Below are 27,487 nucleotides of genomic sequence, written 5' to 3'. Positions count from 1 at the left end.
GTTCTCGGTGTGAAATTTTTAGTTATTCCTTGGCCTCCTTTAGCAGTAATGGTACTTGTAATAAGTGTAGCTTATACCTAGCTTTGGAGGCCAGGCTGGGCGAATTGGAGACTCGGCTCCGTACCGTGGAAAATTCTACAGCTAGCCAGGCCCCTGTAGTTGGTGCGGACCAAGGTGGTAGCTTAGCCGCTGTTAGTTCCCTTCCAGCAGATCCCGAGCACCCGGGAAAGCAGGCCGACTGGGTGACTGTGAGGAGGAAGCGTAGCCCTAAACAGAAGCCCTGTGTACTCCGCCAACCCGTTCACATTTCTAACCATTTTTCCCCACTCGGCGACACACCCACCGAGGATCAAACTCTGGTTATTGGCGAATCTGTTTTGAAAAACGTGAAGTTAGCGACACCAGCAACCATAGTCAATTGTCTTCCGGGGGCCAGAGCAGGCGACATTGAAGGAAATTTGAAACTGCTGGCTAAGGCTAAGTGTAAATTTGGTAAGATTGTAATTCACGTCGGCAGTAATGACACCCGGTTACGCCAATCGGAGGTCACTAAAATTAACATTGAATCGGTGTGTAACTTTGCAAAAACAATGACGGACTCTGTAGTTTTCTCTGGGCCCCTCCCCAATTGGACCGGAAGTGACATGTTTAGCCGCATGTTCTCCTTGAATTGCTGGCTGTCTGAGTGGTGTCCAAAAAATGAGGTGGGCTTCATAGATAATTGGCAAAGCTTCTGGGGAAAACCTGGTCTTGTTAGGAGAGACAGCATCCATCCCACTTTGGATGGAGCAGCTCTCATTTCTAGAAATCTGGCCAGTTTTCTTAAATCCTCCAAACCGTGACTATCCAGGGTTGGGACCAGGAAGCAGAGTTGTAGTCTTACACAACTCTCTGCAGCTTCTCTCCCCCTGCCATCCCCTCATTACCCCATCCCCGTAGAGACGGTGCTTGCTCCCAGACCACCAATAACCAGTAAAAATCTATTTAAGCATAAAAATTCAAAAAGAAAAAATAATATAGCACCTTCAACTGCACCACAGTTAGTAAATTATATAATAATTGATCAACATATTGATTTATTCTGCCTTACAGTAACCTGGTTACAGCAGGATGAATATGTTAGTTTAAATGAGTCAACACCCCCGAGTCACACTAACTGCCAGAACGCTCATAGCACGGGCTGAGGGGGAGGATTAGCAGCAATCTTCCATTCCAGCTTATTAATTAATCAAAAACCCAGACAGAGCTTTAATTCATTTGAAAGCTTGACTCTTAGTCTTGTCCATCCAAATTGGAAGTCCCAAAAAACAGTTTTATTTGTTATTATCTATCGTCCACCTGGTCTTTACTGTGAGTTTCTCTGTGAATTTTCAGACCTTTTGTCTGACTTAGTGCTTAGCTCAGATAAGATAATCATACTGGGCGATTTTAACATCCACACAGATGCTGAGAATGACAGCCTCAACACTGCATTTAATCTATTATTAGACTCAGTTGGTTTTGCTCAAAATGTAAATGAGTCCACCCACCACTTTAATCATATCTTAGATCTTGTTTTGACTTATGGTATGGAAATTGAAGACTTAACAGTATTCCCTGAAAACTCCCTTCTGTCTGATCATTTCTTAATAACATTTACATTTACTCTGATGGACTACCCAGCAGTGGGGAATAAGTTTCATTACAGTAGAAGTCTTTCATAAGCGCTGTAACTAGGTTTAAGGATATGATTCCTTCTTTATGTTCTCCAATGCCATATACCAACACAGTGCAGAGTAGCTACCTAAACTCTGTAAGTGAGATAGAGTATCTCGTCAATAGTTTTACATCCTCATTGAAGACAACTTTGGATGCTGTATCTCCTCTGAAAAAGAGAGCTTAAAATCAGAAGTGCCTGACTCTGTGGTATAACTCACAAACTCGCAGCTTAAAGCAGATAACCCGTAAGTCGGAGAGGAAATGGCGTCTCACTAATTTAGAAGATCTTCACTTAGCCTGGAAAAAGAGTCTGTTGCTCTATAAAAAAGCCCTCCGTAAAGCTAGGACATCTTACTACTCATCACTAATTGAAGAAAATAAGAACAACCCCAGGTTTCTTTTCAGCACTGTAGCCAGGCTGACAAAGAGTCAGACCTCTATTGAGCCGAGTATTCCTTTAACTTTAACTAGTAATGACTTCATGACTTTCTTTGCTAATAAAATTTGAATTATTAGAGAAAAAATTACTCATAACCATCCCAAAGACGTATCGTTATCTTTGGCTGACATCTTTTCAGTGATGCCGGTATTTGGTTAGACTCTTTCTCTCTGATTGTTCTGTCTGAGTTATTTTCATTAGTTACTTCATCCAAACCATCAACATGTCTATTAGACCCCATTCCTACCAGGCTGCTCAAGGAAGCCCTACCATTAATTAATGCTTCGATCTTAAATATGATCAATCTATCTTTATTAGTTGGCTATGTACCACAGGCTTTTAAGGTGGCAGTAATTAAACCATTACTTAAAAAGCAATCACTTGACCCAGCTATCTTAGCTAATTATAGGCCAATCTCCAACCTTCCTTTTCTCTCAAAAATTCTTGAAAGGGTAGTTGTAAAACAGCTAACTGATCATCTGTAGAGGAATGGTCTATTTGAAGAGTTTCAGTCAGGTTTTGAATTCATCATAGTACAGAAACAGCATTAGTGAAGGTTACAAATGATCTTCTTATGGCCTCAGACAGTGGACTCATCTCTGTGCTTGTTCTGTTAGACCTCAGTGCTGCTTTTGATACTGTTGACCATAGAATTTTATTACAGAGATTAGAGCATGCCATAGGTATTAAAGGCACTGCGCTGCGGTGGTTTGAATCATATTTATCTAATAGATTACAATTTGTTCATGTAAATGGGGAATCTTCTTCACAGACTAAGGTTAATTATGGAGTTCCACAAGGTTCTGTGCTAGGACCAATTTTATTCACTTTATACATGTTTCCCTTAGGCAGTATTATTAGACAGCATTGCTTAAATTTTCATTGTTACGCAGATGATACCCAGCTTTATCTATCCATGAAACCAGAGGACACACACCAATTAGCTAAACTGCAGGATTGTCTTACAGACATAAAGACATGGATGACCTCTAATTTCCTGCTTTTAAACTCAGATAAAACTGAAGTTATTGTACTTGGCCCCACAAATCTTAGAAACATGGTGTCTAACCAGATCCTTACTCTGGATGGCATTACCCTGACCTCTAGTAATACTGTGAGAAATCTTGGAGTCATTTTTGATCAGGATATGTCATTCAATGCGCATATTAAACAAATATGTAGGACTGGTTTTTTGCATTTGCGCAATATCTCTAAAATTAGAAAGGTCTTGTCTCAGAGTGATGCTGAAAAACTAATTCATGCATTTATTTCCTCTAGGTTGGACTATTGTAATTCATTATTATCAGGTTGTCCTAAAAGTTCCCTGAAAAGCCTTCAGTTAATTCAAAATGCTGCAGCTAGAGTACTGACAGGGACTAGAAGGGGAGAGCATATCTCACCCATCTCACTGTCGCCAAGTGCTTGCTCACAGGGGGTCGTTTTGACCGTTGGGGTTTTTACGTAATTATTGTATGGCCTTGCCTTACAATATAAAGCGCCTTGGGGCAACTGTTTGTTGTAATTTGGCGCTATATAAATAAAATTGATTGATTGATATTGGCCTCTCTTCATTGGCTTCCTGTTAATTCTAGAATAGAATTTAAAATTCTTCTTCTTACTTATAAGAGTTTGAATAATCAGGTCCCATCTTCACCCCAATAGAGCACTTCGCTCTTAGACTGCAGGCTTACTTGTAGTTCCTAGGGTTTGTAAGAGTAGAATGAGAGGCAGAGCCTTCAGCTTTCAGGCTCCTCTCCTGTGGAACCAGCTCCCAATTCATATCACGGAGACAGGCACCCTCTCTACTTTTAAGATTAGGCTTAAAACTTTCCTTTTTGCTAAAGCTTATAGTTAGGGCTGGATCAGGTGACCCTGAACCATCCCTTAGTTATGCTGCTATAGACTTAGACTGCTGGGGGGTTCCCATGATGCACTGAGTGTTTCTTTCTCTTTTTGCTCTGTATGCACCACTCTGCATTTAATCATTAGTGATTGATCTCTGCTCCCCTCCACAGCATGTCTTTTTCCTGGTTCTCTCCCTCAGCCCCAACCAGTCCCAGCAGAAGACTGGCCCTCCCTGAGCCTGGTTCTGCTGGAGGTTTCTTCCTGTTAAATGGAAGTTTTTCCTTCCCACTGTCGCCAAGTGCTTGCTCACAGGGGGTCGTTTTGACCGTTGGGGTTTTTCCGTAATTATTGTATGGCCTTGCCTTACAATATAAAGCGCCTTGGGGCAACTGTTTGTTGTGATTTGGCGCTATATAAATAAAATTGATTTGATTTGATTTGATAATCTGTCTCACTCACAGAGTTTAGGTAGCTACTGTGTTGGTATATGGCATTGGAGAACATAAAGAAGGAATCATATCCTTAAACCTAGTTACAGCGCTTTCTGAAAGACTTCTACTGTAATGAAACTTATTCCCCACTGCTGGGTAGTCCATCAGAGTAAATGTAAATGTTATTAAGAAATGATCAGACAGAAGGGGGTTTTCAGGGAATACTGTTAAGTCTTCAATTTCCATACCATAAGTCAGAACAAGATCTAAGGTATGATTAAAGTGGTGTGTGGACTCATTTACATTTTGAGCAAATCCAATCGAGTCTAACAATAGATTAAATGCAGTGTTGAGGCTGTCATTCTCAGCATCTGTGTGGATGTTAAAATCACCCACTATAATTATCTTATCTGAGCTAAGCACTAAGTCAGACAAAAGGTCCGAAAATTCACAGAGAAACTCACAGTAACGACCAGGAGGATGATAGATAACAACAAATAAAACTGGTTTTTGGGACTTCCAATTTGGATGGACAAGACTAAGAGACAAGCTTTCAAATGAATTAAAGCTCTGTCTGGGTTTTTGATTAATTAACAAGCTGGAGTGGAAGATTGCTGCTAATCCTCCGTCTCAGCCCGTGCTACGAGCATTCTGACAGTTAGTGTGACTCGGGGGTGTTGACTCATTTAAACTAACATATTCATCCTGCTGTAACCAGGTTTCTGTAAGGCAGAATAAATCAATATGTTGATCAATTATTATATAATTTACTAACAGGGACTTAGAAGTGAGAGATGTAATGTTTAATAGACCACATTTAACTGTTTTAGTCTGTGGTGCAGTTGAAGGTGCTATATTATTTTTTCTTTTTGAATTTTTATGCTTAAATAGATTTTTGCTGGTTATTGGTGGTCTGGGAGCAGGCACCGTCTCTACGGGGAAGGGGTAATGAGGGGATGGCAGAGGGAGAGAAGCTGCAGAGAGGTGTGTAAGACTACAACTCTGCTTCCTGGTCCCAACCCGGTTTGGAGGATTTAAGAAAATTTGCCAGATTTCTAGAAATGAGAGCTGCTCCATCCAAAGTGGGATGGATGCCGTCTCTCCTAACAAGACCAGGTTTTCCCTAGAAGCTTTGCCAATTATCTATGAAGCCACCTCATTTTTTGGACACCTCTCAGACAGCCAGCAATTCAGGGATAACATGCGGCTAAACATGTCACTCCCGGTCCGATTGGGGAGGGGCCCAGAGAAAACTACACAGTCCGACATTGTTTTGGCAAAGTTACACACCGATTCAATATTAATTTTAGTGACCTCCGATTAGCGTAACCGGGTGTTATTACTACCGACATGAATTACAATCTTACCAAATTTACGCTTAGCCTTAGCCAGCAGTTGACAATTGACTATGGTTGCTGGTGTCGCTAACTTCACATTTCTCAAAACAGAGTCACCAATAACCAGAGTTTGATCCTCGGCGGGTGTGTTGTTGAGTGGGGAAAAACGGTTAGAGATGTGAACGGGTTGGCGGTGTACACAGGGCTTCTGTTTAGGACTACGCTTCCTCTTCACAGTCACCCAGTCGGCCTGCTTTCACGGCTGCTCGGAATCTGCTGGAGGGGAACTAACGGCGGCTAAGCTACCTTGGTACGCACTGACTACATGGGCCTGACTAGCTGTAGGATTTTCCAAGGTGCGGAGCCGAGTCTCCAATTCACCCAGCCTGGCCTCCAAAGCTACGAATAAGCTACACTTATTACAAGTACCATTACTGCTAAAGGAGGCCGAGGAATAACTAAACATTTCACACCCAGAGCAGAAAAGTGCGGGAGAGACAGGAGAAGCCGCCATGCTAAACCAGCTAAGAGCTAGTAGCTGCGCGAAGCTATCGGATTCCTAAAAACACGCAAAGTGAATAATGTGTAAATAATTTAGAGGTGATTCAGCAGAGGGAGTGCTTTATTTAAGGCACGTGAATATTACACTGTGAAACAAATCGTTATCTAGTTAACTAGATCAATCTAACTGCACAGATTAAACAGCTAACAGATACAGCAAAACACCGCTGTGCTCCGGAACAGGAAGTGATACAATACCGCAGTGAGAGCCAGTGGGCTCATGATGACTACATGATGTCAGAGACTGTAGCCATAATATTTCTTGCCAAGTTCATTGTCCTTCATGCATTAATACTTGAGATAAACAGTGGAAAACTCATTTTTACATAGGATATGATGGAATATTTGCTGATATATCTATTTGTACAAGATTAGTATAATCTCAGGTCATTCCTATGGATTATTTCACAGAACATAAAAAGTCACCAGAATCTTTATTGACATGCGAGTGTGCATTTTTTAAAAATGGACTGAAATGGTGAATTCTGATGGGATAATAGAGAAGCTTGAATCATCTACTGGACTGGGTTGCATGATGCGAGGACGTTTCGCTTTTATTTGCAGAAGCTCCCTCAGATAAATTTCTTGCTCTGGTAGTCTGACATCTGTCTTGACTCTTGTAGAGAAGAACAAACAGAAGCCAGCAAAAGCTGGAGTTTTAAACCTAACAAGATCCCTCCTACCGAGAGGCAGACTGCTATTACTAACGACGTGAATGACTCATTACCATGAACAACTGACCTCAGTCTGCAGTTCATCTCCACCTAAAGACACTAACCACACATTTGAGGATAAGGAAGTTAAAATATTAGCCAGAGAAAAGAAATGGTTTGAGAGAGGAGTGAAGGAAGCATTGTATGTGAAACAGTTGAAACCCAGCCTTAACCAGGGAGGGAGTCTGAAACACGCTTTGTCCCCTGTTTACAATGGGGTACTCAGGTCAAAGCAGTTTCACTCTTTTGTTCATGGTAATGAGTCATTCACCTCATCAGGAGAGTCGTCAGGAGAGCCGTCAGTCCCATCACTAGGAGGGACAGCTGCCCTGTCATTAGGAGGATGCTAACTAGAGTACAATAGGTGCTAATTAGAGCAATTGTTAGTCACTGCCATTAGCAGTCTGCCTGTCAGTAGGAGGGGTCTGGTTAGGTTTAAAACTCCAGCTTTTGCTGGCTTCTGTTTGTTCTTCTCTACAAGAGTCAAAACAGAAGTCAGACTACCAGAGCAAGAAATTTAGCTGAGGAAGCTTCTGCGATTTGAAGCCAAACGTCCAAGCAACCCTGTCCAGTCGAAGATTCAAGCTTCTCTACTATGGAAACCACATGGGCAACTGAGAGCCTTCACAGAAACATTCTGATGGGACTAAAGTCACTGATAAACTCTGGTAATAATTGCATTCCCCCACCCTTCCATGCGAAAGTAATCCTGTCCTAATAGAATTTAAGATAACAGCAAGAAATGTAATTGTAAAAACCACTGAATAAAATCTTAATTGGATTGGGGGATTGGGTTTTTGACAAAAGGTTAATGTTAATTAGGTATTATGATGTGCATGTGACTGACTCATCAACTCAATCAATCAACTTTTTTCTTATATAGCGCCAAATCACAACAAACAGTTGCCCCAAGGCGCTCCATATTGTAAGGCAAGGCCATACAATAATTATAAAAAACCCCAACGGTCAAAACGACCCCCTTTGAGCAAGCACTTGGCAACAGTGGGAAGGAAAAACTCCCTTTTAACAGGAAGAAACCTCCAGCAGAACCAGGCTCAGGGAGGGGCAGTCTTCTGCTGAGACTGGTTGGGGCTGAGGGAAAAAACCAGGAAAAAGACATGCCGTGAAGGGGGGCAGAGATCGATCACTAATGATTAAATGCAGAGTGATGCATACGGAGCAAAAAGAGAAAGAAACAGTGCATCATGGGAACCCCCCCACAATCTACGTCTAAAGCAGCATAACCAAGGGATGGTCCAGGGTCACCCGATCCAGCCCTAACTATAAGCCTTAGCGAAAAGGAAAGTTTTAAGCCTAATCTTAAAAGTAGAGAGGGTATCTGTCTCCCTGATCTGAATTGGGAGCTGGTTCCACAGGAGAGGAGCCTGAAAGCTGAAGGCTCTGCCTCCCATTCTACTCTTACAAACCCTAGGAACTACAAGTAAGCCTGCAGTCTGAGAGCGAAGCGCTCTAATGGGGTAATATGGTACTATGAGGTCCCTAAGATAAGATGGGACCTGATTATTCAAAACCTTATAAGTAAGAAGAAGAATTTTAAATTCTATTCTAGAATTAACAGGAAGCCAATGAAGAGAGGCCAACACGGGTGAGATATGCTCTCTCCTGCTAGTCCCCGTCAGTACTCTAGCTGCAGCATTCTGAACCAACTGAAGGCTTTTTAGGGAACTTTTAGGACAACCTGATAATAATGAATTACAATAGTCCAGCCTAGAGGAAATAAATGCATGAATTAGTTTTTCAGCATCACTCTGAGACAAGACCTTTCTGATTTTAGAGATATTGCGTAAATGCAAAAAGGCAGTCCTACATATTTGTTTAATATGCGCTTTGAATGACATATCCTGATCAAAAATGACTCCAAGATTTCTCACAGTATTACTAGAGATCAGGGAAATGCCATCCAGAGTAACGATCTGGTTAGACACCATGCTTCTAAGATTTGTGGGGCCAAGTACAATAACTTCAGTTTTATCTGAGTTTAAAAGCAGGAAATTAGAGGTCATCCATGTCTTTATGTCTGTAAGACAATCCTGCAGTTTAGCTAATTGGTGTGTATCCTCTGGCTTCATGGATAGATAAAGCTGGGTATCATCTGCGTAACAATGAAAATTTAAGCAATACCGTCTAATAATACTGCCTAAGGGAAGCATGTATAAGTGAATAAAATTGGTCCTAGCACAGAACCTTGTGGAACTCCATAATTAACTTTAGTCCGTGAAGAAGATTCCCCATTTACATGAACAAACTGTAATCTATTAGACAAATATGATTCAAACCACCGCAGCGCAGTGCCTTTAATACCTATGACATGCTCTAATCTCTGTAATAAAATTTTATGGTCAACAGTATCAAAAGCAGCACTGAGGTCCAACAGAACAAGCACAGAGATAAGTCCACTGTCCGAAGCCATAAGAAGATCATTTGTAACCTTCACTAATGCTGTTTCTGTACTATGATGAATTCTAAAACCTGACTGAAACTCTTCAAATAGACCATTCCTCTGCAGGTGATCAGTTAGCTGTTTTACAACTACCCTCTCAAGAATCTTTGAGAGAAAAGGAAGGTTGGAAATTGGCCTATAATTAGCTAAGATAGCTGGGTCAAGTGATGGCTTTTTAAGTAATGGTTTAATTACTGCCACCTTAAAGGCCTGTGGTACATAACCAACTAACAAAGATAGATTAATCATATTTAAGATTGAAGCATTAAATAATGGTAGGACTTCCTTGAGCAGCCTGGCAGGAATGGGGTCCAATAAACATGCCGATGGTTTGGACGAAGCAACCAATGAAAATAACTCAGACAGAACAACCGGAGAGAAAGAGTCTAACCAAATACCGGCATCACTGAAAGCAGCCAAAGATAACGATACATCTTTGGGATGGTTATGAGTAATTTTTTCTCTAATAGTCAAAATTTTGTTAGCAAAGAAAGTCATGAAGTCATTACTAGTTAAAGTTAATGGAATACTCAGCTCAATAGAGCTCTGACTCTTTGTCAGCTTAGCTACAGTGCTGAAAAGAAACCTGAGGTTATTCTTATTTTCTTCAATTAGTGATGAGTAGAAAGATGTCCTAGCTTTACGGAGGGCTTTTTTATAGAGCAACAAACTCTTTTTCCAGGCTAAGTGAAGATCTTCTAAATTAGTGAGACGCCATTTCCTCTCCAACTTACAGGTTATCTGCTTTAAGCTACGAGTTTGTGAGTTATACCACGGAGTCAGACACTTCTGATTTAAAGCTCTCTTTTTCAGAGGAGCTACAGCATCCAAAGTTGTCTTCAAAGAGGATGTAAAACTATTGACGAGATACTCTATCTCCCTTACAGAGTTTAGGTAGCTACTCTGCTCTGTGTTGGTATGTGACATTAGAGAACATAACGAAGGAATCATATCCTTAAACCTAGTTACAGCGCTTTCTGAAAGACTTCTAGTGTAATGAAACTTATTCCCCACTGCAGGGTAGTCCATCAGGGTAAATGTAAATGTTATTAAAAAATGATCAGACAGAAGGGAGTTTTCAGGGAATACTGTTAAGTCTTCTATTTCCATACCATAAGTCAGAACAAGATCTAAGATATGATTAAAGTGGTGGGTGGACTCATTTACTTTTTGAGCAAAGCCGATAGAGTCTAATAATAGATTAAATGCAGTGTTGAGGCTGTCATTCTCAGCATCTGTGTGGATATTAAAATCGCCCACTATAATTATCTTATCTGAGCTAAGCACTAAGTCAGACAAAAGGTCTGAAAATTCACAGAGAAACTCACAGTAACAACCAGGTGGACGATAGATAATAACAAATAAAACTGGTTTTTGGGACTTCCAATTTGGATGGACAAGACTAAGAGACAAGCTTTCAAATGAATTAAAGCTCTGTCTAGGTTTTTGATTAATTAATAAGCTGGAATGGAAGATTGCTGCTAATCCTCCGCCACGGCCCGTGCTACGAGCATTCTGACAGTTAGTGTGACTCGGGGGTGTTGACTCATTTAAACTAACATATTCATCCTGCTGTAACCAGGTTTCTGTTAGGCAGAATAAATCAATACGTTGATCAATTATTATATCATTTACCATCAGGGACTTAGAAGAGAGAGACCTAATGTTTAATAGACCACATTTAACTGTTTTAGTCTGTGGTGCAGTTGAAGGTGCTATATTATTTTTTCTTTTTGAATTTTTATGCTTAAATAGATTTTTGCTGGTTATTGGTGGTCTGGGAGCAGGCACCGTCTCTACGGGGATGGGGCAACGAGGGGATGGCAGGGGGAGAGAAGCTGCAGAGAGGTGTATAAGACCACAGCTCTGCCTCCTGGTCCCAACGCTGGACAGTCACAGTTTGGAGGATCCAAGAAAATTGGCCAGATTTCTAGAAATGAGAGCTGCTCCATCTAAAGTGGGATGGATGCCGTCTCTCCTAACAAGACCAGGTTTTCCCCAGAAGCTTTGCCAATTATCAATGAAGCCCACCTCATTTTTTGGACACCACTCAGACAGCCAGCAATTCAAGGAGAACATGCGGCTAAACATGTCACTCCCGGTCCGATTGGGGAGGGGCCCAGAGAAAACAACAGAGTCCGACATTGTTTTTGCAAAGTTACACACCGATTTAATGTTAATTTTAGTGACCTCCGATTGGCGTAACCGAGTGTCATTACTGCCGACGTGAATTACAATCTTACCAAATTTACGCTTAGCCTTAGCCAGCAATTTCAAATGTCCTTCGATGTCGCCTGCTCTGGCCCCCGGAAGACAATTGACAATGGTTGCTGGTGTCGCTAACTTCACATTTCTCAAAACAGAGTCGCCAATAACCAGAGTTTGATCCTCAGCTGGTGTGTCGCCGAGTGGGGAAAAACGGTTAGAGATGTGAACGGGTTGACGGTGTACACGGGGCTTCTGTTTAGGGCTACGCTTCCTCCTCACAGTCACCCAGTCAGCCTGCTTTCCCGACTGCCCGGGATCTGCCAGAGGGGAACTAGCGGCGGCTAAGCTACCTTGGTCCGCACCGACCACAGGGGCCTGGCTAGCTGTAGAATTTTCCACGGTGCGGAGCCGAGTCTCCAATTCGCCCAGCCTGGCCTCCAAAGCTACGAATAAGCTGCACTTATTACAAGTACCGTTACTGCTAAAGGAGGCCGAGGAATAACTAAACATTTCACACCCAGAGCAGAAAAGTGCGGGTGAGACAGGAGAAGCCGCCATGCTAAATCGGCTAAGAGCTAGTAGCTACGCAACCTAGCGGATTCCTAAAAACACACGAAGTTAATAATGTGTAAATAATTTAAAGGTGATTCAGCAGAAGGAGTGCCCCAATCAAGGCACCAAACAGGCCATGAAGCAGCACAGGCAACGCACAACAACAGCGAACGCACGACAACGGTGCTAAAATAAAATAAAAATCAACTTAACACGCTGTGGAGCAGCACAGATAACGCACGACAACAGTGCTAAAAGAGAAAAAAAATAAATAAAATAAAATAAAAAAAATAAAAAACGAAAGCGTTAGCAAGCTAGTTAGCTTGCCAACGCTGATGAAAGTTAGCTGATAAAAGTGCTCCGTCGCGATGTTTCGACCGTTAGAGGTCTTCCTTAGGCGTTGGAGCACAGTAAAAAAGTTTAAAAAAAAAGTAAAAAGGTAAAAAAGTCTTGAAAAAGACTGTTAATTCAAGTCCAAAGCAGCAGGTAGCAGTCTCTGTGTAAACAGTCCCAACAGAGAGCCAAAATGCGAAGGAATCCATGGTGCCTCAGTATGCTCTCCCCTTCTCATCACTCTGGACACCTTTGATCCTTCATTTGGGAGGAATGAGTGAGATATTGGAGTCGAAAGTGGCAGCTGTGAAACTACTTTTCTTCCGGGATGTGGTACACTACCAAAGTGTATTCCAATAATTGCTTTTTGACGAGCTTTTAAGACTTCACGTGGCTTCTTGAATCCGTATTACCCGCAAAGTTAGTGATTCAGGGTGTAGTGTACAATCACAGAACAGTGCGAGCCATCTCGGCCAAATTCAAAATCATAGCTCATACCTCCCTCTTACCTTAAATGAAAAATTATGCTTAATATTCAAATTATTCATTAATATTCCAGCAAGTAAAGAACGAGGCTGCTGAGCCATGATCTTAACTCAGATGTATTTGACCGTTGCTTTGAATATCTGATGAAAAATTGCCTGGTATGTTAATCACTTACGAGTTTTATCTTTGAATGATAATTGCCAAATGTTTGTCACCCTAAAATAAAAAAGTTTGCAGTTTTGATGATGATTATGTTTGATGAGTTGTCATGACTCAAGTGTTTGAGTCATGACAATTCAGGAGTGTTCTTTTCACTTGCGTAATGAAGTCACTGATAACATTTAAACTTTCATCAACAAATGCAACAGCAGTTGCCCAATGCCAGATTAGAAATTTGTAAATGTGAATTCATCCATGTACAGTTTATTGATTTAGTTTGAAAACACCAGAGGGCAGTCAGAGTGTACATATCTATGTCAAATGTCCAACAGTTCTTAGTGTCTGATATTTTTCCTTTTATCTGTTTCTTTTTTTTTATTCTGAGGCACTTACACCTTTGATCTCTTCAGTAACATTCATAGATCCTTTGCTCCTGGTCACTCGTCTTTGATCCTGATTGCTGAACTTAGACCCTGATTGCTGATGATCTTGATTTGTTGATAGCGGTTTTTTCTTTGTTATTTGTCTTTCTTGCTTAGTTTTTTTTTACATCAAGATCAAAGGAATCAGGATCAAAGGATGATACTGATCATTGATCCTTATTGATGAAAAATCGCAAGTCACAATTCAAGGATCAAAGGAAGTGGGAATAGTCATCAAAGAAGCCTCACCAAGAAGTTTCTTTTTTGATTGCCTTTTGCCTGTCTTTCTTTGATCCTGCAATGTGGATCAAATGATTTTGCAACAATTGGCAGATCCTGAGTTTTTATTGTGATTGCTGAGTTTATCAGCCATCATGAGGACAGGATCAAAGGAACTGTGATCCAACCAAGATGAAATGTAGAATCAGGATCTATTAGATCCGGAGCCACGAACAATGATTAAAGGACAAAGCTGAGATCCAGCCCCTAATTTGGATCAAAATTATTAAACTGTTCCATCAACCAAATTTTGCAGAGTGGCTTTGCATTTTGAAATATCATGAACTCTCGAGGTGTGCGATGTCATCTGAGATCCGTGAGGGACAGTTTTTGCTTGCTGGGAGTAAGTGTACTTCATCTCCTTTAAAATGATCGGAACATATATTTTGCTGTTTTGGTGTCCATTTTTTCCTGAGGAAAGACTTTTCTCCAAAGTTGTCGTCTTTGTGTGGGGATCTGTCAATGATCTGTTGATCCTTCACAGATGAGTTGCTGCAGAAAAACTACCTGCATGAGTCAATTTCACCCAAATAAACTGGTCTGAAAAGACAGAATCACTTAAAAAACAGCCATCTTCATTGGTCTCATCTTTACAGGAAATTGTCATGACAATTTTCACACCGAAAATTGTGTTGCACTGTGGGAAAAATACGGTGCATTTATGGAAATATCCTGCTGAATAAACATAACTAAACATAACCTTGGTGCAGTTAGTTAATCATAGGTGCTGTGGTTGTATCATTATTAGGCATTTTGATATACACAGACATAAAAAAGGACTGTTGAACTCAATAAAAAAGTAGAGCAAAAATGGAGCAAAACAAGTTTAGAAAACAGAATTAGATTTCTAGCCGCAGGGTGGCAGGGCGCTCCCTTAGAGATAGGGTGAGGAGCTCGGTCACTTGGGAGGAGCTCAGAGTCGAGCCGCTGCTCCTCCATGTCGAAAGGAACCAGTTGAGGTTGCTCGGGCATCTTTTCCGGATGCCCCCTGGACGCCTCACTGGAGAGGTGTTCCGGGCACGTCCCATTGGGAGGAGGCCCCGGGGAAGACCCAGGACACGTCTCTTGGCTGGCTTGGGAACGCCTTGGGATTCCCCCGGAGGAGCTGGGGGAGGTGTGTGTGGATCGGGAGGTCTGGGCGGCTTTGCTTGAGCTGCTGCTCCCGCGACCCGACTCCGGATAAAGTGGAAGAAAATGGATGGATGGAATTAGATTTCTGTGACATGTATAGTCATAATTTCTAAACTAAACAATACTTTTCTGTCAGATAAACAGCTTGTTTCTGCAAAGTGCCAAATGCCCACAAAGGTCTATGCAGGTCCTTTACTCTAAACTGATCTTGTATCTTCACGATTAATTTCCTCACATCATTCGGTGAATATTGTCTTGAGAATGTGGCCGATTTGTTTTTGTGCTGCAGCTGCAGGAGACCTGACAGTGTCTCTGACAGATGGTCTGGCCACGCTGGAGGGCATCCAGCTCCAGCTGACACCTGCTAACCTGGTTTGTCCCAACGTCCAGATCTCTGGCATCGATACCAGCAACATCAACAACATCACGCTGCAGGTTTGCATGCATCTTTAGACTTTTTTTCTTATTGTATATCTAACATACTGCACACGTGTTGGCATCTCCTCAATCTGAGAGTCTTTTAAGGCACTTTAAAGTCTTGTCTGACTGAAACCAGGTATTATCCGACAAAACTGGACTGAAATTCTGCACCTTATAATCTCTGTCTTCGAAGCAGGACTTCTTCTCTCAGTGATGTACGTGTTAGTCCTGGTCTCATGGACCTGTACCCCACATACCCTCCATCTGTCCCTGCTCCGCCAACAGATAATCACCTCCGTCAGGTGTGTTCCTCCAGTAAAACTGGTAGTTATCTGACGTGAGCAGTTAGGTGCCATTAGAGCAGCAACTGACTGAGGATGTGCAGGGTCGGGGTCACTGTGTACCAGGATTGACATTATCCACAGTAAAGAAGGTGCCTCATTCTGAATAAGCATATATATATATATATATATATATATATATATATATATATATATATATATATATATACTACAGTGTTTAATTGATCACATATTGGGTTGCAGTTGTAATGATTTCATTACCTTTTAATGGATGGATGCACCAACTCTGTGTGGTAGAACTAATGAAGTCATAATAAAGACAAAGTAAAGACATTCATCCATCTGGGAACCACACGGGTGACGGCTGAAGTCATATTGCCCTGATGGCAGTCACCTGACCAGATAAGAAAATGAAAAACTCGTATTGACACAAACCTTTTCCATCAAAGCATTTTTTTTAGGTTTCATTGGTCTATTTTTACGTTACACTAAACACAGTAACATGGTGGGTTGGTAGTTGATCCTGACGGTTATATCACAAAACCCAAATGCTTTCACTTAAGTCAAAATATGACTGTTCTAAACTCTATTCTGTGAGGCTTTGAGCTCCTTTGACCTGCCCCACTTGCTTGATGCGCGTTCTTGGGGCGTACGCGCGAACATCCGTAAAATGCTTGGAAATCACTTCAGAGGTGTTATCTGGTTACAAAAACAGTGTTTTTAGATTTAGAAGTGTTTTTCTCTCGCTAAGTTTTACAAAATACGTATATGAAAAGCATATTAGTATCTGTTTCAGAGATTTTTCCACCATCTTGGTTTATTTTGTTTGAGCAAGCAGCCAGCTGACATCACGCTGTCTTTCTTTGTTTACTCTGATTGGCTTTTGCCGTGTCCTTCCCAGTATGCTCACGCAGATCAGGTCCCTACCTGATCTGTGACATCACTACCAAATGTAGATCATAGCGTCTGATCGCTTGAATTTCTCCCCTTCAGAGTTCATAATTTTAAATTGTTTCCAGACAGCTCAAATTTTGATCATATTAGCAAAATTATATTATGAATCCCTTGTTTAAATGATCAGGAATAAAATTATAGTGGTGCCAAAGAAAATTCTTCTTATGAATTATATCTTTAAAAAACCCTAAAGGCCGCACAGCTTTAAGCAATTTTTGTAACTTTAAATAAAGTTGCATTTCTGTCATTTACACAACACCTGGAGTATATCAAACCGTCCTGTTGTCATTTTTTTTATTTATCCAGTCAGGATCAGGGCTTCAACACCTATCAATGTGTACTTTGTTCCACCTCCAGTCACAGCTGTAAGAGCTCAGCGGAGGTCAACAAGAGAAGTATTTAGCTAATAATTCTTTGTCTCGTGGCATCTTATGACCTTAGCTGTGCTGTGGCTGTTTTGGAAAATGTTCCCAAGTCCAGGTATTTGTATTCAACGGATGTCACTCCTGAGTGCAAAAATACACATGAAGTGGACTCTTTTAATCTCTGAAGAGTGTCGGGATGAGAATCGCCTGAGCCGAGACATGATGAGTCTGTGACCACATTTCTTCAATCAGCTGTAAAAGTAATAATTCTAATTACGTTTCTTGGCCCATCTCACCTGTACACCCAGTTTAAATGGTTAAATTTGACTTGATTCACTGTCAGAGTTGAAATCTGTAAAAGAGCAACTCAGTTAACACAAAGAATGATCACACAGGAGACTGAATTTCATTTCCTGATCAGGAGAGAGCAAACGAGCATGACCCTCTGCCATCAACCATCTCCTCCGCTCTGAAGGGCCCCACCCATCTGCCTCTCATATTTATTGACATAAAGTTACATACAAGCATATAGGACAGAAAAAAGAAAAAGACACAGAGTCTGGTCTCACGTTGATATGAAAACTGTTATGGCTTTAAGCCTTCAGTCTCCTACTCTTCCCATAACAACATCCAGCCCTGAACCAGTGTGCCGGTCACACCGCTCTTCCCTCAAGGCTGACCCGTTAATTAAAGACGCACATCTGCGCTTAGCAAAAACATAGCTTTAGCAAAACAGTCTGCACATTCACTAAGCCAAAGATCATCTGTTCACTTTCCCGTGTAAGCAGTTGTAATGATTATTTGAACAGTTCAGTGTATATGATTGCTTTAACAATAAATGATTAATTAAAAGAGTAATGAACTCTCACACATGCATATATGTATATATGAAAATAGAGAACAGAATCGAAGACAAGATCAAAGACAGTACATCAAAGTAAAGACATTAATAATCAAAGTAAAGACATTAATATTTGATAATCATATTGCTGATATATTATCATTCATATACTGTATTTAAGTCTACCCTGATAATGCTGTTATGTAAGATTGTCTGCTAATGTTTGTGAAGGTTAATAAACTTATGTTTAAAATGTGATAAAATCCAACTTCTGGCTTGGAGGTGGAGTCCTCGTATGATGTGAAAACGCTTTATGGCTGCATTCACGTTGGCTGCAAAAAAGTAGTTCGACTGGTTTTATTGGCACAGAATCACTACTGACAGATGCAGCAGACTGTAGCTAATGATGAGTTATCTGGTGGCGTTGCAGTGGCAGTTAGATGGACAGTAGTTTGGGCAATCAATTGACAGAATGGTATGATAACATTTTCAGCAATGCACAAAAACATTATGTGCAAAAGTCATTGTCACTTTTCTGACACAAAATTGTTTGTCTACCTGACAACAATAAATTTCTTGTCTGTCCATCTCGTATAATAAATCAAAGCTTTTGTTTAACCTGTCATTTGCTGTAAATTACAGAATTTGAAAATGTTTAACTTTGATTTCAAATTTTGTTTTTTGCTGTTCTCACAGTCAGTTTTAAATCATCAAAAACATGTAAACACAGAATTACAGTTGAAAATGTTAACTTTAATCAGTTGACCGTAACTTTTATAGAATTATCCCATAACTTCGGTTGGTGCCAATCATTTTCCAAAAGTATACTTCATAACTCCGCCAAGGCCACATATTGTTTAAACATCTTCTGGATCCAAAATGTGTTCTAAAGTAAGTTAATCTTCTAGTACATGCTCCATCTGGCCATCATATGTCATCAACAGCCTCACACAACTTTTTGAGGTACATGTTGCTGTCTGGCAACATTCTTTAGGATCTCAGTTGCAGAATATATTCTGGATCACCTACAAAACTGGATCACTGATTTCCCAGGACATTATTAATCTGCTCACCAATTTTTTTTTTACATGCATTTATGCTTTTTGATTTATTGTGCTAAAAGTCAAACAAACAGTCAGATAAACGCAGCCGAAAACATGACCTCCTTGATGGAGATAATTATGGAAATGCTGAAGTTCAAACCTAAGTTCTGCTGGATTCACTTCATGTTGTTTCACATTAAAATCAACTTAGTGTTGTGTGTCATTCTTTTCTTTCAGATTGACCCTGGCCTCCTCCAGCAGACCTTACAGCAAGGCGGTCTCCTCTCTCAGTCTCTGAGCGTTGACACTGGCCTCGGCTCCCACTCAGGCAGCCAGCTTATGTCGACCGCCGACCCTACAGTGTCCGCCAATGTAGTCATCCATCCGCTGACGAGCTTGGCCCTGCAGCCCTCCACCATCACCCCGACCCAAGTCACAATGAGTGGACTCAGTGAGCAGGATACGGCAGCTTCTCAAGACTTGAGCCATGTCATGGGTGGTTCTGGACTGGTGGCTGGAGGCACCGGAGCTCAAGAAATAACGTTGACTATTAACAATTCCAGTTTAACACAAGCACTGGCTCAAGTCCAGGCCCAGGCCTCGACTACCGGTGCCAACTCTGCAGCAGGAAATGCTCAGGAGATCACCCTCACCATATCAGGTAAGGACAACCTGAGGCATCTCAAGAAAACCATCATGAATAAGACAGAACACCCAAATGCCAACTTGGTGTTTAATCGTCAAACATGTTGAGGACAATAATGAATAAGCAGAGTGTGTTTCTTGACTAAGAAGTTCTGACATTTTGTTTGTACGGAGGCCCGAAAGGAACATGAAAAAAATGAAGATTCTTTTGTGAACTCTCGCAAAAACTATATTGAGTGCATATTCTAGCCTCCTTGTCTCTCTTCATAGGAAATCTGTCCTCTTGCAGTACCGCTCTAGAGTGCAGGAACTCTTCTAAATCCTCCTCCATGATTCCACAAGCTGGCCTCCTTCACGAGTTGGCCACAGTGTAGTGAACTAACCCGGAAGTGAATGAGCTGAATTAAAAATTTTGCAAAAACTCTTTGTAAAACTGACTGATGGTCATAATTTATATTAAAAGTTGAAATGGAAGCTACAGGTACAGCATAATGTAGCATAAAATGAAGGTAGTCTTTTATAATCAATACATTAACATACATAATTATTATTCGGTAGTTGCCCATGATAACCGAGGGAAGCAAATTGATGTGTCAGTTGGAGCCATTGGTACCGAGCCCAGAGCGAAGTAGGCAACATCAATCTCATAGAAAACTATGGCGACATCTCACAGAAACTACGGAGAGAGTTTGCCAAAACTACGGACAGATCTCGCCAAAACTATGGCAAGATCTCACCAAAACTATGGAGAGATCTCCCAAAATCTATCGAGAGATCTCGGAAAAACTATGGAGAGATCTCCCAAAAATTACAGACAGATCTCGCCAAAACTATGGCGAGATCTCACAGAAACTATTTAGAGATCTCACAGAAACTATGGAGAGAGCTCACCAAAACTACAGACAGATCTTGCCAAAAATATGGAGATATCTCCCAAAAACTATGGTGAGAGATCGCAAATGTGTTAATTTTTTTTTGGTTCATGTCCCTTTAAGGTCTATGTAAGTTTGGGTATATGACCAAACACATAGAAAGAAGACAGGGGATAATAGTCTTGACGATGATCCTTTTTGTCCATCTTGAATTGAACTTTGTCTTGGAAGCACTCAACAAAAAATGTAAATTTTGCCTGGAGACATTACCCGGTGCTAACACCATAAAAGGAGCTCCTTGAACACATTGAGATTCATGGCAAAGAGGCGTGTCTAATGTCCAGTAAGCCTTTCACTGTGATGGACTGGACTCCCTGTAATTTTCTGCCTGAGCAGTTGAGTGCATGATTTAGTTCAGAAAGAGATGACATCTGAGTCTTAGATGAAGAACAGTTTTGACCCCATTGCTGTAAGGTCATCATATTTCTTGAATTATCTTAATCATTACATCTGCCATGATTGATAGACAGGCGGGGTTGGGTCGGGGGGGGGGGGGGTCATATATTCAAAATGAATGGGTACATAGGAGGACAGTACATTGTGTTGAAATTCTGTCATATTAGAATTTATGGATGTTTAACGTTAAAAAAAGAAAGACTTGGGTACATTTACACTAAGTTTCATGTATGCATTGTCAATATGTGGTTTGATTTTCATTAAGCTACAGAAGTGCCATTGTACAGTAATGGAATTACTAGCAAGTGGGTCAAGACAAAGGTCACCTCAAAACCTCACACATGTGCATACACACTTCCCTCTGCAGTCCATTTGCACAGCCTCTAGCAGTCCTGCTACAGGCTCAGCTTTGCGCACGCTTATAAGTGCTGTCATCGAAATAACTGTGAAAAATCTAAGAAATACATCTGTGTGACCAGGCAGCCTGAAAAATGGTGGAGAGTTCTGCATGCATGTTCACGGTGGGAACTATAACGGGATTAAAACATAAAACAGCATGCTGTTCCGGTACACAGAACAGATACCGCACACATCGAGATCCATAATCCAACAGACTCTCTCAGAGTAAAATAAAAATAATAAAGCTACCAGCTCCACTGAAGAGAACAAAACCCCAAGGAAAAAAAAACTGAACAGGGCATTTACCCACTTGTAGAATGATTTCCAAGATTAAATATGTAAAGTCCACACCACCAAAGAAGTCTTCACGCATGGATCATCAATCAATCAATCAATTTTATTTATATAGCGCCAAACACATCATAAACAAGACCAAGGTCAGTTCAAGGCAGAGAGAAGCTGCAGTAAATATTCTTTGCGGCAGAGGTGGCAACATTTCCTTTTGAAGGGCCAGAAATTAATAAATTAAACACACACACAATTACCTTACAATTAAATGTATTACACTTTGAGAAAATAAGCACCCAAATCTCAATTAAAATTTCTAATGAATTTACTACTTTTGTATCTGCTTAACATGCTGTCTGCTGTCAATGCTTATTAGAGTCCTTAGACAAGAAGTCCTCTATTTTCCCAGATGAAAACACTGTGTTTGAGTCAAAATGCACAACTGGGTGTGCTTTAAATCAAATCAAATCAATTTTATTTATATAGCGCCAAATCACAACAAACAGTTGCCCCAAGGTGCTTTATATTGTAAGGCAAAGCCATACAATAATTATGGAAAAACCCCAACGGTCAAAACGACCCCCTGTGAGCAAGCACTTGGCAACAGTGGGAAGGAAAAACTCCCTTTTAACAGGAAGAAACCTCCAGCAGAACCAGGCTCAGGGAGGGCTAGTCTTCTGCTGGGACTGGTTGGGGCTGAGGGAGAGAACCAGGAAAAAGACATGCTGTGGAGGGGAGCAGAGATCGATCACTAATGATTAAATGCAGAGTGGTGCATACAGAACAAAAAGAGAAAGAAACACTCAGTGCATCATGGGAACCCCCCAGCAGTCTAAGTCTATAGCAGCATAACTAAGGGATGGTTCAGGGTCACCTGATCCAGCCCTAACTATAAGCTTTAGCAAAAAGGAAAGTTTTAAGCCTAATCTTAAAAGTAGAGAGGGTGTCTGTCTCCCTGATCCGAATTGGGAGCTGGTTCCACAGGAGAGGAGCCTGAAAGCTGAAGGCTCTGCCTCCCATTCTACTCTTACAAACCCTAGGAACTACAAGTAAGCCTGCAGTCTGAGAGCAAAGCGCTCTATTGGGGTGATATGGTACTACGAGGTCCCTAAGATAAGATGGGACCTGATTATTCAAAACCTTATAAGTAAGAAGAAGAATTTTAAATTCTATTCTAGAATTAACAGGAAGCCAATGAAGAGAGGCCAATATGGGTGAGATATGCTCTCTCCTTCTAGTCCCCGTTAGTACTCTAGCTGCAGCATTTTGAATTAACTGAAGGCGTTTCAGGGAACTTTTAGGACAACCTGATAATAATGAATTACAATAGTCCAGCCTAGAGGAAATAAATGCATGAATTAGTTTTTCAGCATCACTCTGAGACAAGACCTTTCTAATTTTAGAGATATTGCGTAAATGCAAAAAAAGCAGTCCTACATATTTGTTTAATATGCGCTTTGAATGACATATCCTGATCAAAAATGACTCCAAGATTTCTCACAGTATTACTAGAGGTCAGGGTAATGCCATCCAGAGTAAGGATCTGGTTAGACACCATGTTTCTAAGATTTGTGGGGCCAAGTACAATAACTTCAGTTTTATCTGAGTTTAAAAGCAGCAAATTAGAGGTCATCCATGTCTTTGTCTGTAAGACAATCCTGCAGTTTAGCTAATTGGTGTGTGTCCTCTGGTTTCATGGATAGATAAAGCTGGGTATCATCTGCGTAACAATGAAAATTTAAGCAACGCCGTCTAATAATACTGCCTAAGGGAAGCATGTATAAAGTGAATAAAATTGGTCCTAGCACAGAACCTTGTGGAACTCCATAATTAACCTTAGTCTGTGAAGAAGATTCCCCATTTACATGAACAAATTGTAATCTATTAGATAAATATGATTCAAATCACCGCAGCGCAGTGCCTTTAATACCTATGGCATGCTCTAATCTCTGTAATAAAATTTTATGGTCAACAGTATCAAAAGCAGCACTGAGGTCTAACAGAACAAGCACAGAGATGAGTCCACTGTCTGAGGCCATACAAAGCTCATTTGTAACCTTCACTAATGCTGTTTCTGTACTATGATGAATTCTAAAACCTGACTGAAACTCTTCAAATAGACCATTCCTCTGCAGATGATCAGTTAGCTGTTTTACAACTACCCTTTCAAGAATTTTTGAGAGAAAAGGAAGGTTGGAGATTGGCCTATAATTAGCTAAGATAGCTGGGTCAAGTGATGGCTTTTTAAGTAATGGTTTAATTACTGCCACCTTAAAAGCCTGTGGTACATAGCCAACTAATAAAGATAGATTGATCGTATTTAAGTTCGAAGCATTAATTAATGGTAGGACTTCCTTGAGCAGCCTGGTAGGAATGGGGTCTAATAGACATGTTGATGGTTTGGAGGAAGTAACTAATGAAAATAACTCAGACAGAACAATCGGAGAGAAAGAGTCTAACCAAATACCGGCATCACTGAAAGCAGCCAAAGATAACGATACATCTTTGGGGTGGTTATGAGTAAGTTTTTTCTCTAATAGTTAAAATTTTATTAGCAAAGAAAGTCATGAAGTCATTACTAGTTAAAGTTAAAGGAATACTCGGCTCAATAGAGCTCTGACTCTTTGTCAGCCTGGCTACAGTGCTGAAAAGAAACCTGGGGTTGTTCTTATTTTCTTCAATTAGTGATGAGTAGTAAGATGTCCTAGCTTTACGGAGGGCTTTTTTATAGAGCAACAGACTCTTTTTCCAGGCTAAGTGAAGATCTTCTAAATTAGTGAGAAACACCATTTCCTCTCCAACTTACAGGTTATCTGCTTTAAGCTGCGAGTTTGTGAGTTATACCACGGAGTCAGGCACTTCTGATTTAAAGCTCTCTTTTTCAGAGGAGCTACAGCATCCAAAGTTGTCTTCAATGAGGATGTAAAACTATTGACGAGATACTCTATCTCACTTACACTTTAGGGTGCTACTCTGCACTGTGTTGTTATATGGCATTAGAGAACATAAAGAAGGAATCATATCCTTAAACCTAGTTACAGCGCTTTCTGAAAGACTTCTAGTGTAATGAAACGTATTCCCCACTGCTGGGTAGTCCATCAGAGTAAATGTAAATGTTATTAAGAAATGATCAGACAGAAGGGAGTTTTCAGGGAATACTGTTAAGTCTTCAATTTCCATACCATAAGTCAGAACAAGATCTAAGATATGATTAAAGTGGTGGGTGGACTCATTTACATTTTGAGCAAAGCCAATTGAGTCTAATAATAGATTAAATGCAGTGTTGAGGCTGTCATTCTCAGCATCTGTGTGGATGTTAAAATCGCCCACTATAATTATCTTAGCTGAGCTAAGCACTAAGTCAGACAAAAGGTCTGAAGATTTACAGATAAACTCACAGTAACGACCAGGTGGACGATAGATAATAACAAATAAAACTGTTTTTTGGGACTTCCAATTTGGATGGACAAGACTAAGAGTCAAGCTTTCAAATGAATTAAAGCTCTGTCTGGGTTTTTGATTAATTAATAAGCTGGAATGGAAGATTGCTGCTAATCCTCCGCCTCGGCCCGTGCTACGAGCATTCTGGCAGTTAGTGTGACTCGGGGGTGTTGACTCATTTAAACTAACATATTCATCCTGCTGTAACCAGGTTTCTGTAAGGCAGAATAAATCAATATGTTGATCAATTATTATATCATTTACTAACAGGGACTTAGAAGAGAGAGACCTAATGTTTAATAGACCACATTTAACTGTTTTAGTCTGTGGTGCAGTTGAAGGTGCTATATTATTTTTTCTTTTTGAATTTTTATGCTTAAATAGATTTTTGCTGGTTATTGGTGGTCTGGGAGCAGGCACCGTCTCTACAGGGATGGGGTAATGAGGGGATGGCAGGGGGAGAGAAGCTGCAGAGAGGTGTGTAAGACTACAACTCTGCTTCCTGGTCCCAACCCTGGATAGTCACGGTTTGGAGGATTTAAGAAAATTGGCCAGATTTCTAGAAATGAGAGCTGCTCCATCCAAAGTGGGATGGATGCCGTCTCTCCTAACAAGACCAGGTTTTCCCCAGAAGCTTTGCCAATTATCTATGAAGACCACCTCATTTTTTGGACACCATTCAGACAGCCAGCAATTCTAGGAGAACATGCGGCTAAACATGTCACTCCCGGTCCGATTGGGGAGGGGCCAGAGAAAACTAGAGTCCGACATTGTTTTTGCAAAGTTACACACCGATTCAATGTTAATTTTAGTGATCTCTGATTGGCGTAACCGGGTGTCATTACTGCCGACGTGAATTACAATCTTACCAAATTTATGCTTAGCCTTAGCCAGCAGTTTCAAATTTCCTTCAGTGTTGCCTGCTCTGGCCCCCGGAAGACAACTGACTATGGTTGCTGGTGTCGCTAACTTCACATTTCTCAAAACAGAGTCGCCAATAACCAGAGTTTGATCCTTGGCGGGTGTGTCTTCGAGTGGGGAAAAACGGTTAGAAATGTGAACGGGTTGGCGGTGTACACGGGGCTTCTGTTTAGGACTACGCTTCCTCCTCACAGTCACCCAATCGGCCTGCTTTCCCGGCTGCTCGGGATCTGCCAGAGGGAAAATAACAGTGGCTAAGCTACCTTGGTCTGCACCGACTACAGGGGCCTGGCTAGCTGTAGAATTTTCCACAGTGCGGAGCCGAGTCTCCAATTCGCCCAGCCTGGCCTCCAAAGCTACGAATAAGCTACACTTATTACAAGTACCATTACTGCTAAAGGAGGCCGAGGAATAACTAAACATTTCACAGCCAGAGCAGAAAAGTGCGGGAGAGACAGGAGAAGCTGCCATGCTAAACCGGCTAAGAGCTAGTAGCTGCACTAAGCTAGCGGATTCCTAAAAACACACAAAGTGAATAATGTGTAAATAATTTAGAGGTGATTCAGCAGAGGGAGTGCTTTAGTTAAGGCACGTGAAAATTACACTGTGAAACAAATCGTTATCTAGGTAACTAGATCAATCTAACTGCGCAGATTAAACAGCTAACAGATACAGCAAAACACCGCTGTGCTCCGGAACAGGAAGTGATACAATACCGCAGTGAGAGCCAACCACCAGTAGAGGCAAGCAAGAGCTGTGCGCATTGTATCGCCAACCAATGAATAATGTCCAGGTCCACACCATCAAAGAAATCATCATGCACATATCATTTGTGATTGCCAGTCTTAGAATAATGCCCAGGTCCACACCATTGTGGAAGTTGTCACACAGGGATCAAACGCAGTTGCCAGCAGGAGAATAATATCCGGGTCCACGCCATCAAAGAGGTCCTGACTGATACTGTAATGCATGGATGGTGTGCCATCACCAGCCTGAGAACCATGTCCAGGTCCACGCCATCCTCCTGTGGACAGATGTCCTCCACAGTAGAGAGTGACATGGGAGTAGATTTTCACTCCTGTCCCATCCCACTCCCACAGAAAAATTCCTGTCCCGTCCCAATCCAGAGTAAAAAAAAAAAAAAAAACCTGTCCCATCCCACTCCTGGTAAAATGACTCACTCCCATTCAGAATGACTCCCGCTCCTGTACGGCTCCCATTTTTTCCCGTTCTTTTAGTTTTTAGGCAATACACCGAATTTGATTTGATCTTCTCCCCATTCTTTTTGAGATTAGTTTGTGTTTTGCAGTTTTATTTCAAAAGATATGGCAACAGGAACAGTTCATCTGTGGTAATATAGGGAGGCACTTATTGCCTTAATCCAAAAAAAAAAAAAAAAAAACTTCACTAAAAAGGCACAAAACATAAATAATGCATGGCCTGTGGTCTTTCAAAGGAGGACCAGCTGCTAAGTTCCTGTTTTCA

The 27,487-nt window shown here is 41.1% G+C and overlaps 1 protein-coding gene across 1 annotated transcript in view; it reads left to right on the top strand.

Annotated features, from left to right (window-relative positions):
- The window catches only part of LOC117514799 (zinc finger protein 236-like), a 240,910-nt gene that overhangs the window by 149,736 nt on the left and 63,687 nt on the right, over positions 1-27,487 (top strand). The window contains exons 23-24 of the mRNA XM_034175391.1: positions 15,345-15,490; positions 19,218-19,641. Of these exons, the coding sequence (XP_034031282.1) occupies positions 15,345-15,490; positions 19,218-19,641 (570 nt within the window). The remainder of the gene's footprint in view (positions 1-15,344; positions 15,491-19,217; positions 19,642-27,487) is intronic.

Source organism: Thalassophryne amazonica, chromosome 7, assembly GCF_902500255.1.
Source record: "Thalassophryne amazonica chromosome 7, fThaAma1.1, whole genome shotgun sequence".
Lineage (NCBI taxonomy): Eukaryota > Metazoa > Chordata > Actinopteri > Batrachoidiformes > Batrachoididae > Thalassophryne > Thalassophryne amazonica.
Note: the sequence above shows the minus strand (reverse complement) of the source record. Positions and strands in the feature narration are given on the sequence as shown.